Source organism: Apiospora marii (assembly GCF_038362585.1).
Source record: "Apiospora marii strain CBS 49790 chromosome Unknown utg000004l_segment0_segment0, whole genome shotgun sequence".
Lineage (NCBI taxonomy): Eukaryota > Fungi > Ascomycota > Sordariomycetes > Amphisphaeriales > Apiosporaceae > Apiospora > Apiospora marii.
The window spans coordinates 128,539-140,322 of NW_027117375.1; the positions used below are offsets into that span (position 1 = coordinate 128,539).

General features: G+C 54.9%; 2 protein-coding genes across 2 annotated transcripts; both read left to right on the plus strand.

Annotated features, from left to right (window-relative positions):
* Window positions 1–4,923: 4,923 nt before the first annotated feature.
* PG985_005981 (cutinase G-box binding protein) lies at window positions 4,924–6,830 on the plus strand (the record flags this gene model as incomplete). The annotated part of the gene is made up of 2 exons (XM_066825750.1): window positions 4,924–5,482; window positions 5,737–6,830. 2 exons carry the CDS (start codon window positions 4,924–4,926, stop codon window positions 6,828–6,830), a joined length of 1,653 nt encoding a protein of 550 aa, XP_066685357.1.
* A 2,193-nt stretch (window positions 6,831–9,023) lies between these two features.
* On the plus strand, window positions 9,024–11,705 carry PG985_005982 (Diphthine--ammonia ligase; the record flags this gene model as incomplete). Its single annotated transcript, XM_066825751.1, has 1 exon — window positions 9,024–11,705. The coding sequence occupies one exon, from the start codon at window positions 9,024–9,026 to the stop codon at window positions 11,703–11,705; it is 2,682 nt and encodes an 893-aa protein (XP_066685358.1).
* Between the last annotated feature and the right edge of the window lie 79 nt (window positions 11,706–11,784).

Sequence of the window (11,784 nt, forward strand, 5' to 3'; positions counted from 1 at the left end):
ATTGCCCAATAGTACGTGGTAGTGGTGAGAAGCCATCTAACAAACAGGCTAGCGAGTCCCATCCTATGTATCCTCCTCACAGACGGCCGAAGTCGAGCAGAACGCGAGGGACGGAAAGTCTACCGGCCCTCCCCGTGCGACCGGCCACTGTGGATTCGAGCAGACACACCCGAAATGCGCGAATGTACCGAATGGATCAGGGTACAGAGCACCAGTACTACGAGTAGCGGCAGACGACAAGATACAGGGTCCGACAGGCCCCTGCTCATAGCATTAATGCTCTTGGGATTATCGCTGTAAATTTCTGCTAGCCCAGAGCCCAGTGAGCCCCCGGTCGGGTTCGTCCAGCGATCAGCTTTGCGTCTCTCCTCACGTGCAACAGCGTGCGTTGCCAACAAGTGCATGTGGTAGTCCTGCGACTACCAGCTAGCAGCTAGCTGCTTGTGCTTGGCTGCTGCTGCTAGAGCTACTGTACCTACTGCTGCCCGCTCCAACTCCAACTCCCCACAGTGAGCACACAATAGCGACTTCTGCACTATATAGTGAATGATCTTAGCCGAGCTTCATCCTCCAGGCGGCCCCAAGGGCGATCTGCACAAGTCCAGCCTTTCGGCTTCGGGGTCGGGGAACCGCTAGCACACCAGTAAGTAACGACTATCGAAGGGCCTGGACGACGATTAGGCTACCGTCGACGGTTTTTTCGCGACCTGTTCGCCCGATCGTTGTCCGTCAGCCCGTACCTTGCAGTAGTGAATCCCGTCCAGTCCCGTCCAATGATCAATCCATGCAAGCAACACACACCCAAAGTCGCCAGCGCCGTGGCATCGGTCCTGGTCTTGCCTGGTCTTGGGTGTGCTGCCAAAGGGCTTGCATGAAAACACGCGTTGATCATTCGTCGGGTGGTGTTACAAGACGACCCCATCCTCGGTGGGGGCCAAGATGCCGACCAAGATTTGTACACCAATACATTAGGATTGGATAGTTGGATAGTGGGCTGCCGGGGGTGCCTGTGTATAAGTGACGGGCCAACCAGAGAGGCACACCAGGCACTACGGCAATCTGGAAGAATAATGCCGGGTGCACAAAGAATACGGTAACGTAATGTAGTACCGCTCCAGAGACGAAACGAGGTGGACTGCTCGGCGAAACGAACCTGAAAGTATAATATTGATTAGTTGATATCATTGTGCATGCTATATCAGCCCGAGGAGGATTGTTTCATTTACATTGGCCGGGCCCTCTTCTAATGTCCAAGTCCTCATGCATAAAGCGGTCGAATCGTGCAGTAATAGGATGGTTTGAGATTAAGAGCAAGACGGGAGTAATGCGCATCGCCATCGATAGACTATTACCTGCCGTATGCCATGCTATAGGATGCCGAGAATAGCAACTGTCAATAGCAACTGCCAATATAGCAGCGGCTCACCTTGACCTTGATGCGTGGATGGAATGATGTATCCCTATATGATCGTGTTGGTGTCCGACAAACCGCCCGCCCGAGATTGGTGCAGCTGTCGGCAAAGATCGCACACGACCTCGTATTAGCAGGCTGTGCAACCATATACGAGAGACCGCAGCTCGCCGTGGCCGATGGGAAGGAAGGTTAGGCATTATTGCCTTTGGGGTGCGCAATCTGGACCGGTATGGACTACTGATCCGATGATTCATTTGGTTTCTACAGCCTGAAGCCCAAGAAAGGGAGGGGACGGGAAGCTTTGTCGTTGGAGATTGATGATCAAGGGTGGCGTTCAGCAGCGAAGCTTTTCTTTTCCGTCCTGGCGCTCCGTCTTTGGAGCAAAAGAAAAAGCCACCTGCCACTCATCACAGCAATCATCAGCATGACATGATGTCAGCTTCAGAAGGGCTTCGTTTTTTATCTGAAAAAGCCATGATAATCACGGATGTCCCAAGCGAGCGATTAAGCCAGTACTTCATGCCGGTACCCAAGAGGTAATCAATCTACACTGATGTCAAGTATGAAGTGGCTTTCGGTTCGTTATCCCCATCCCCATAAGCTCGCTAGTGGCACCGAAGGCGACATCCTCCAATTTACTCGTCTTTGCGCCCGCGATGCCATATCTGACAGCCCGTTGTCGAGAGAGTTTCTAAAAGTGATAGTCCCCAGAATAGTCACAGCACCTGGGCGTGACGGTTGAAGTCTGTGATGCGACCTCTGGCTGGTCCGCTGACAGTCTTGATGGACGGGTCGGCGAGATTGAGAATAGCAACTTTCTGCCCGCTCTTGGAGATGCAGCAGTCGGATATGTGTGTGCGTGTGCCTCGAGGGGAGGGAATCCATCCAGTAGTAGAGTGCTTGCATGCGCCGTTATGCAGCACCATTTCATTAGGGTGTGGGCTGACTGAGGATGCAACCAACCCATTGCCAACAATAGAAAAAACCCCCCGTCCTATCATCATCAGATTCATCCAAAGTAGCAGCCCTCTGCAGCCGGCGTCTTATTCCAGACTCCAATCAGCGGCGGCGTCAATTTGCCCTATTGAGCAGTCGTCACTACCCATCGGGCGGCACGCCCAATGAATGGTCCATTCATTGCCCATTACTTGCACATTACTTCCGGACCCTCCCTAGACCTACATACTTGCGTGCCACCCACCTCACCTGCTCGCTGGCTGCCTCGCCATGTCATATGTTTCCGGTTCGGCAGGCAGGCAATCCAGGCAGTCCAGCAACCATATGCGCATAATCAGCCAGATGGCTGGCTTACGGGCGCGATACTACTACTACCGCTCCCGTCCAGTCCGAGGGCTACATAGTAGATGCTATTTTGTCTGAAATGGTTTTTGCCTTTTCCACTTCCTCGTCTGATGTATACTTTTAGCATCAGCCATCGGATGCATTAACCATGGCAGAACAGGGCCCACCTGCCCAGCGCCATGTCATGCTTTAGGGCGATGCGTTAGAGGCAGAGAGGGAGCCTCTCTTTCTGTGCCAGCCAGCGCATGAGAAGAGATCGCCCACTGTTTCGCGTTCCCGGCCTTGTCTCTCTATGGTCACATTGGAATTGACTATCCGGTGGCTGCCAATCGCTAGAAACAAGCCCGCACCGGCGAGGGAGGGACCCCGTCCAATGGCAGCCAGCATCACACATATTTGGAGAGTCCAAAGTCTTGCTTGGGGTCCGAGGGTCGATGTATGTGTGTGTGTGTGAGAAAAGAATTTGTTCATATGTATGTAGGTATGTAGTATGTAGTAGGCATGTACATGCATTTGAAACGGAACGCCGTCGGCGCACCGTACCTGCATTCCTCTCGCGGCCAGCCAGTAATGTAGCCGTCTTGCACAGGCTGTTTGGTAGGCACAGAGTGCCGTCAGCACATAGCCAGCCTATCATATCTTTATGCCGCCACATTCTCTCTGTTCCATTCCCTGGGCACCGATTCGGCATGTGCCATGTACGGACGGGCACCTTCTGCACCTTGGGCACGCTTATTATGGATGCAGCAGGGTGACCGACCGTCCCATTACGACGACTCGTCAAGGCAATAGCATGGGCGGTATGGGAGGATTGGCAGAGTACCTGCCCAAGGTGGAATGAGATGCTGTTCTAAACAGGCCAAGCTGCAGATAGACTAATGCTGTTATCCTGCACAAATGGTCGTGTAGGTGGGTAATATTACTTATGTACAGACCACACATGCATGTCGTGTCGTGTCGTGTCAGTGTCGGTGTCGGTGTCGCGGTGGTCGAGGTTGGAGGGTTGGAGGGAGGGTGGAGGAACAGCATACTAAGACAAGACAAGGAGGGGGGGGGGGGGAAACGACGACGCGGCCAAGGAGGGACATTCCGAGTCTCGACAGAGATACATGCGCGTAGTATAGCACGAAAGTATAGGACGGGGTCCTCTTGTAGACTAAAAGAGGGGTTCCACCAGACCCAGACCACAGAGACAACAACACACGACGAGCCAAAGTATCGTCTGATGGGCGGTACTTGGCTACATTGGACCCATGTAGTGGTCCAATGCAACCTAACCTAACCTACACCCTCCCACTAAGCCCGACCAATGCTGGCCTGCTCTCTGGACAAGAGACAAGCTCGGGTGCCAGGAATAGCATTGCCTCTCCTGGGTGGCTTAGCGTCTCTTTTACACCCGTCCATCTTGGGTTCCACCATGATCACTAGTCTAGGTCGCTTTGGAGGGCCCTGGTAGAGGCAGGTTGTCAGTGGTTCCCAGCTTGTAAGTGAGACACAGATGTGTGGGTGCCGGCTGGGTCATGCCATCCAGTCTGTGCCTATCAACGGTTTTAATGGCGTTGATCTGCCTTTGCCCTCTCGTCTACTACATTATCTACCAAGGTCTCCCTTCGACACGCTCATTTATGGCTCCCAGCATATGATCGACAGATCGCGGATTTTCCTTCATAACCTATCGGTTCTGCGTTTCTTCTTGTGACTTGACTTTCTGGAAATCTTTCGAGTTCACTCGAGTATTCCTTCCCTTCATTTGATATACTATCAGCTGCCCTCTGCTATACTATACCCCCTCCGCCTCGTTCTCTCCCACCAACCACTACTACCACCCTAGGTATATCATATAATCTAGACGAGAGCAGCCCCGAGAGGTCAGCCATATGTACAACACCAACAACACCACGGTCACTCGACTCGACAACTTATAGACAGCCTTGGATCCCAATTTCAAGTCTGCCGTCCATTCCTTCCAACCTGGAACCGAAACACCATCATTAGGCCACTCGCCCAACACGATCAGAGCTGTATACTAAACCAATCATATCATACTTAATTGATAAACAAGAGAGAGAGAAAGAACGAGAGAAAGAGAACTATATATTGGACACGGACAGGACTCAGCCGGACCACACAAGACAGGTTGGTGAGCCTCGAGGCGTTGTTTGGACAAGGACCAGCAGGAGCTGATCTCATATGCCACAGAACACATGATGGACCCCAACATGATGGCTTCCCAGATGATGGGCCCTACACCGTTCTTCTACTACAACCCCGACATGACTGCAGAGAACCGCCAGCACGGTCACTTCAGCCAGCACCCCGGGATGCAACAACAGATGCAGATGTACCCAGTAGTACCGACGCTGCCTTCAACACCCATCTACTCGCGGCCCAACTCTTCGTGCTCGCAAGGTGGAGCGCCGACGCCTGTCTTCAAGTCGGTCACCTCTAACATGACGCCCGCCGCCTCGCCCCGTGCTGCTCCACACAAGCCGGCCATGTTCCTGCCGGGACACGCTGCCAAGCTTATGCTCGAGACGGAACTGATGTGCGAGGGAGATGGCATGTACTACCCGGCTACTCCGCCGCTGTCGTCTGCCGGCAGCAACATGGGCAGCCCCGGCGGCGGCGACATGTTGGCCACGCCGCTGAACCCCATGTTCTCTGGCCTGGATGGCTACGAGAACGCTAAGCCCGAGATTGAGAACCTTCCCGAGACGATCGAGGGTCTCGATTGGGCCAGCTGCGGATCCCCCCCATTGACACCAGGTTAGTATTCTTCTGATTGTTTCGCAACTTCTCATTTACTACTCTCGTTTTCCCCTCCGAAATTGCGGGCGTGGTTGAGCTGGCAACATGCAACTGCATTGATGTGGTGTAGTCGGTCTGGACAACAATCGGTCGATTTTGGGCTTGTACCTGCCGAGCCCCTCCCCTGCAATTCCAATTGATCGTTTGGGCCTGCGGGGCCCCCATCGCCAGGAAATTGAACTTTGGAGCTAACCTGGGACCTTTTTTTCCAGTCTACCTGCAATCCGCCCAACCCATCAGGAACATCTCGCTTAATTCGAGTGTCATCAGCGACCTCGTTTCCACGACATCGTGCCCTTCCCTGTCTCCCTCACCCACCCCCTACGCACCTTCGGATGCTTCAGAGCAAGACGTCGACTTCAGCATCGACCCGCGCAACCTGACTGTCGGCGGTGTTAGCCTGGCGCCTGAATTTTCTGCTCCCGCTGCCCTCGACGAATTCAGGGGTGACAGCCTCGTCAAGCCTGCCTCGGACACTTTTGAGTTTGACCCCCAAATCCACCACGGCCTGCCTACTTTTGACGATCTGTCGGATCTGGAGTCGGAGGAAGATTTTGTCAACGGCCTCGTCAACCTGGGCGATTCTTCGGAAATCAAGCGGTCGCGTTCGGCCACGTGCTCAACCACCTTCTCCTTGGGCGACGATTCCTTCTTGACCGAGACGAGCCTGTCGCCCGAGTCGGAGGATTTCCATTCCGCCAAGAAGCAGAGGACTTCCAAGAAGGACTCGCGCGCAACTGCACCCATGATGAATGTCGCCGCCAGCTCCTCGGATGCCGGCCAATCGGGCCAGCAGTCGTCTGGCAGCCACGATGCCAACCAGTCCAGCAACAACGCCAACGCCGCGAGCTCCGAGGCTGGCCAGGCCTCTGCCACCACCCCGCTGCCCGCCCCGCCTACCCGCCGTGGTCGCAAGCAGTCTTTGACCGAGGATCCTTCCAAGACGTTTGTGTGCGAGCTGTGCAACCGTCGCTTCCGGCGCCAAGAACACCTGAAGCGACACTACCGGTCGCTGCACACCCAGGACAAGCCCTTCGAGTGCCACGAATGTGGCAAGAAGTTCTCCCGAAGTGACAACCTCGCCCAGCACGCTCGCACCCACGGCAGCGGGGCCATCGTCATGAACCTTCTTGAGGATGGCGAGACGGGCCTGGACATGATGGCCCACAGCGATGCCGACTACCACAGCTTCGGCAAGGTGCTCTTCCAGGTCGCCGCCGACATCTCGGGCAGCGGCAGTGAGCTGTCGGGAGAGGATTCGCCCAGCGAAAGCCTGGACAAGAAGAAGCGCAAGCGCTCCGACTAAGTCTTCGCACATTTCAGCTGTATATGAATTTACACATGCCAAGAATCCGAGATTTATGGCATATGCCCCGACATGACATTCAACGACTTCTCTATCTCTCGACCCACCCCGCTAGCTTTACGCGGATCGGTCTTAGGGTCATACAGACTTCTGATCCCCGTACCAGAAGTCGCCCAACCAGGAACAACGGCATCTTACCTAGAGGATCGAAAAGTTACATCTGATTTTGCAGCATCGACTTGCCTTCTTGTATCAACTTTCACACAAGACTTTCACGGCCTTCATCACTTTGAGAGAGAGAGAGAGAGAGAGCGAGAGGAATACTCGGCAGTCTGGGAGCGATTTACGAGGGAAACAAAATTGGGGGTTTGCGGCGTACACTGGCGACATGATACACACTCTTGCGAATTGTTTGCGTGCTGGGGACGAGGCACTGCTTGCGCATATTTGGTCTTTTTTCTACGAATTTTTGTTGGCGGCTTTCCGCTCGTTACGCTCGTTGCGATGGCTACAAGCAGGCGGGATGGACAAGCCGCCCTCGGTATAGGAACCCTCTTTCGGCAAGGGGAATGAATGCAGCTCGCTGGGGGTAACTCTCTCACCTTTGGTGGTGGATTAAACTAGTTTCTTTGTCACGGCCTCGTCCACCGCGATTGCTTTTAAGCAAGTGTGCAGGCCACAAAGAAAGCTCTCTGCTAGTCTGCACAGATAGGAACAATCTAAACCGTCCGCTGCTGCCAAAACCATACTGTCTAAACTCTGCCATGCCGTGACGTGACCTGCCTGTATAATCTCTCACCATCTCATAGAACGCTCCTAGTCTTGTCTGTCTTGTGTGGAGGTCAATGCATGTAAGCTTGCATTGATGCATCATACAGTATGTACGTAGGTACGTAAAGTAAGGAAGCAATGTAGCCGACCTTCGTCCTCTCCCGTCCTCATCGGTTCCGGTACAACGGTTCATCTACAGTGGGCACCGCTATCTATCTACATGTAGCTCTACTACTGCTTACCTATCTAGGTGCAGGTACATAGTGAGTAATCCGCGCTCTCTTCTTCACTTTGCTACCTAACGATTGACCTAAGAGATGCCCATATGCCTACATGCATAGGTATGTATATAAGTTTACAGGAGATAGGTACATGCACTAGGTTGGCTCTCGCTTGACATGGATATTACCTAAGGTAGGTAGTCCCGTCTGTCTACCTACCTACCTACATTTCACCTAATTGTGCACGAGTAAGTGCCCCTCCCAAAGCGGTATCTGCCAGATCCGAGGCAATCTCTAATAAGCAGATCGTTCCCGGCAACTTTCTACTTTAGTTTCTGACTTTAGGCGACTCGAAACACCGGCGTTCCCAACGGAGCGGGATAGACCATCTCCAAGACTCCAATAAGCCCCGTGGGTCCTACCAGCTGCCAGCTAAGCAGGCGACGACAACTTGCCTTGCCCACCTGCCCGAGGTTCCGACTCGGGACGAATGATGTACGGGAGAGCGATTTATAGTACAGGTGTTCGCAGATGGGATGGGAATATTGGACGAGTCTAGATTGGCTGACGAACCCGTCGCCATCTGTAGTGATAGATAACCAACGTTCATGCTGTGTGGTGATCATGCCAGCTACGCAAGCACGTCATGTGAGTCTCTCAGCTATCTGGTCGTCCATTGATCCATCAATTGACCAAATTGCCGATTGATTCAAATTGATCTGTACTTGCCCAGCATGTACCATCAGCTAATCAACGACCTATCGAGACTAGGTAAGTAGGTCCCCGACTCTCCGACCGCAGACTTGCCTTATCCACCATTGAAGCTAAACAAGAAAACACCGGACGCAAGTCTACTGGCAAGTCGGGTCGTCGTCGTATGCAGTAACACGCATATCAACGCCAATCCTCCGCGAAGATCAGACGGATCCACGCATTTTGCGGGCAGCGCGCGGGAAAGTTTCTGTATTGTTTTTCCCTCAAACTCGTCGAGGAGCCAGTCACGGCACCGCAAAGTCGGGAAACACGCCCACAAACTTGCGTCCAAAGGTGTGGCATGACTCGCAAACCTCAACTTAAGCAAACAAACCCCCGCCTTTGGGGTTTCAGATGCTGACATCTTAGCCTGCGAGTCGACGACTAGCAGTAGGGCCTCGCAACACGACCACCTCGTGTCACTTTTCACTGTGCACTGTCCGGGATCATGGCGGTGGACGGACCCCTGAACGTCATCGCCCTGATATCCGGTGGGAAGGATAGCTTCTTCTCCATCCTGCACTGCTTGGCCAATGGCCACCGCGTCGTGGCTCTGGCCAATCTACACCCACCGGACCACCATCCCCACGCCAGCGCTACCACGCCGGCCAGCCATCCAGGTGCCACAAGGTGGTCTATATCCGACGCCCCGGCGCCCCTGGGCCCGAGCACGGACGCCGGGCATAGCCTCAGTCAGCATGACAGCGAGGGTGCCGACGAGACGGATCTGAACAGTTTTATGTACCAGACCGTCGGGCACCAGGTCGTGCCACTGTACGCCACTGCCACCGGCCTGCCGCTGTTCCGTCGAGCCATCACTGGCACTACTGTAGACCATGGCATCAGCTACCAGGACCCTGCCTTCTCATCCACTCCTCTTTCCAAGGCCGAGGGTCTTCAGGGACCACAGCAGCCCACGTCTGGCTCGGGCGCCGTTGTCGTAGACGAGACCGAGTCGCTTGTTCCCCTGTTGCGTTCTGTCATCGCGGCCCACCCGGAGGCCAATGCTGTCTGCACTGGCGCCATCCTGTCTACATACCAGCGGACACGCGTAGAGTCTGTGGCCCTGCGCCTAGGTCTTATCCCACTCGGCTATCTGTGGCAGTACCCCGTGTTGCCCCCGGCCCCGGCCACGGCCTCCGTCGAAGAAGATCCACACAGTCAGCCAGATGACGCGCAGCTCCTCCGCGAGATGGAGTCCGCGGGGCTGGAGGCGCGCATCGTTAAGGTTGCGAGCGCTGGATTAGACGAAGACTTTATATGGGAAAACGTGGCGAGTGAGAAAAGCATCCAGCGCGTCAAGCGCGTCTTGAGGAAGTTTGGTGGAGGCGGTCGTGGCTCTGAGCTCGGCGAAGGGGGTGAGTTCGAGACACTCGTAGTAGATGGCCCGCCAGTTCTCTTCAAGGGGCGCATCATCGTGCAAGACGACGATAGAAAAGTTGTTCGCGAGGGCGGCGGCAGTCTCTGGCTCAGCATCCGTAAAGCTTGTGTCGAGATGAAGCCACTGGGGCAATCCTCAGACGAGCAGGTTGTCGAGGAGCCTATTGTCTGCACCCCCGCGCTTCTTGACGCTAGGTTTGAGGCTATCCTCCAAACGCTACGCAATCATGGGCAGCAGCCAAGTGATGGGTTTGAAGAGGTGCCGCTGGCGCTTCTGCCGCAATCCTCAGGGGTTGTGGCTTCAAGCGTTCCTGAGCAATGGTGCCTCCTCGGTAGTAGCCAAGAAGCCAACATCGAGGGTCAGACGCAGAGACTGGTGGATACGGTTCATCAAAGGCTCCATGACAAGTCGCTTGCTGCTTCCGCCATCACAAACACCATCATCGTGCTCCGGCACATGTCAGACTTCCCCACAATCAACAAGCTTTACGGTGGGCTGTTTCGGGAGCCCAACCCGCCTGCGCGGGTCACTATTGCCAGTGGTGACTGTCTGCCCCATGGATGCGGCATAGCCATCTATCTGACGGTCCAACCTAGTTTAGGTTGGGATGACAGGCAGGGACTGCATGTTCAGTCCCGATCCTACTGGGCGCCTGCCAATATCGGACCCTACAGCCAGGCCATCGCTTTCCCCGTGCCATCACATGCTGGTGACAATATTGTAACGAGGCTGACGACCATCGCCGGCCAAATCCCGCTGGTTCCGGCCTCTATGGTGCTCCCTGTGTCCGGTGACTCGTCTGATGGCGATGACATGGACCTGCAGATTACCTTGGCACTCCAGCACCTTTGGCGAATCGGAACTGAGATGCAAGTCCAATGGTGGACTAGTGCTGTGGCATACTTTCCCAGGGCGCCATCGTCGGCGCACATGAAGCGCCAGGCGATCTTGGCTGCCCATGCCTGGGACGAGGCTCATATCTGGGGCCTTGCCACGGAGGTTTCGGACGACGACGACGAGACTGGTCCAGATCTTTGGGATCGCAAATTCAACCCACAGTACATGTCCCTGACCGGCAGCGGCGATGACGACGCCGCTTCGCCTAACCTACCCGACTGGGACTCGCTTACTAGCGCTTGCCTGGCTGACGACGTTAATGATGGCGGGGAGGCAGATGTCGCGCGATTGCGAAGGCGGTATATACCCTACATGTTCGCAGCCGAGGTGGACGAGCTGCCCCGGGCCGCAGGCATCGAGTGGCAAGCTCACCTGGGCCTGGCCAAGGTAGGTTCCGGTTCTGTCCACATCTTTGCACGCAGTACAGCAGGACGCGGCGAAGACCGCCGCCTGGAGCTCCATCACGTTGTAGTGAGGTCCCCCGCCGGAGGGGATATCTGCGTGCACACCACGGCGGCGCTTTTGCTTAACGAGGGAGATACGGATGGCACGCTACCATCGTCGCCTGCCGATTCAGGACTGGAGATCGACGCGATTTCGGCCGAGGTCAACGCGGACCTGGAGACATTGCTCGACAACACACACAGCGAGGCGGTCTCTCCCTCGTCGCCATATTTGACGTATACGGATGCCTCTCTTGTATCATCGCCGTTCACGAAAATGACAGATGCTACCCCCGCGTCAAGCGCATCGGCAGTCATACCTTGTTACAGTCTGTGGAATGCGCGAGGCTCCCGGTTGTCCATCGTGGCGCTGTTTCAGAGCCATTACAGCAAGGAAGTCGTGGAATGACGAGCCCGAAGACGAAGCTATATAGTCTATGATTTAGTGCAATAACTATTACAGTTCCCCTAGCAACGTTACTGGCGCA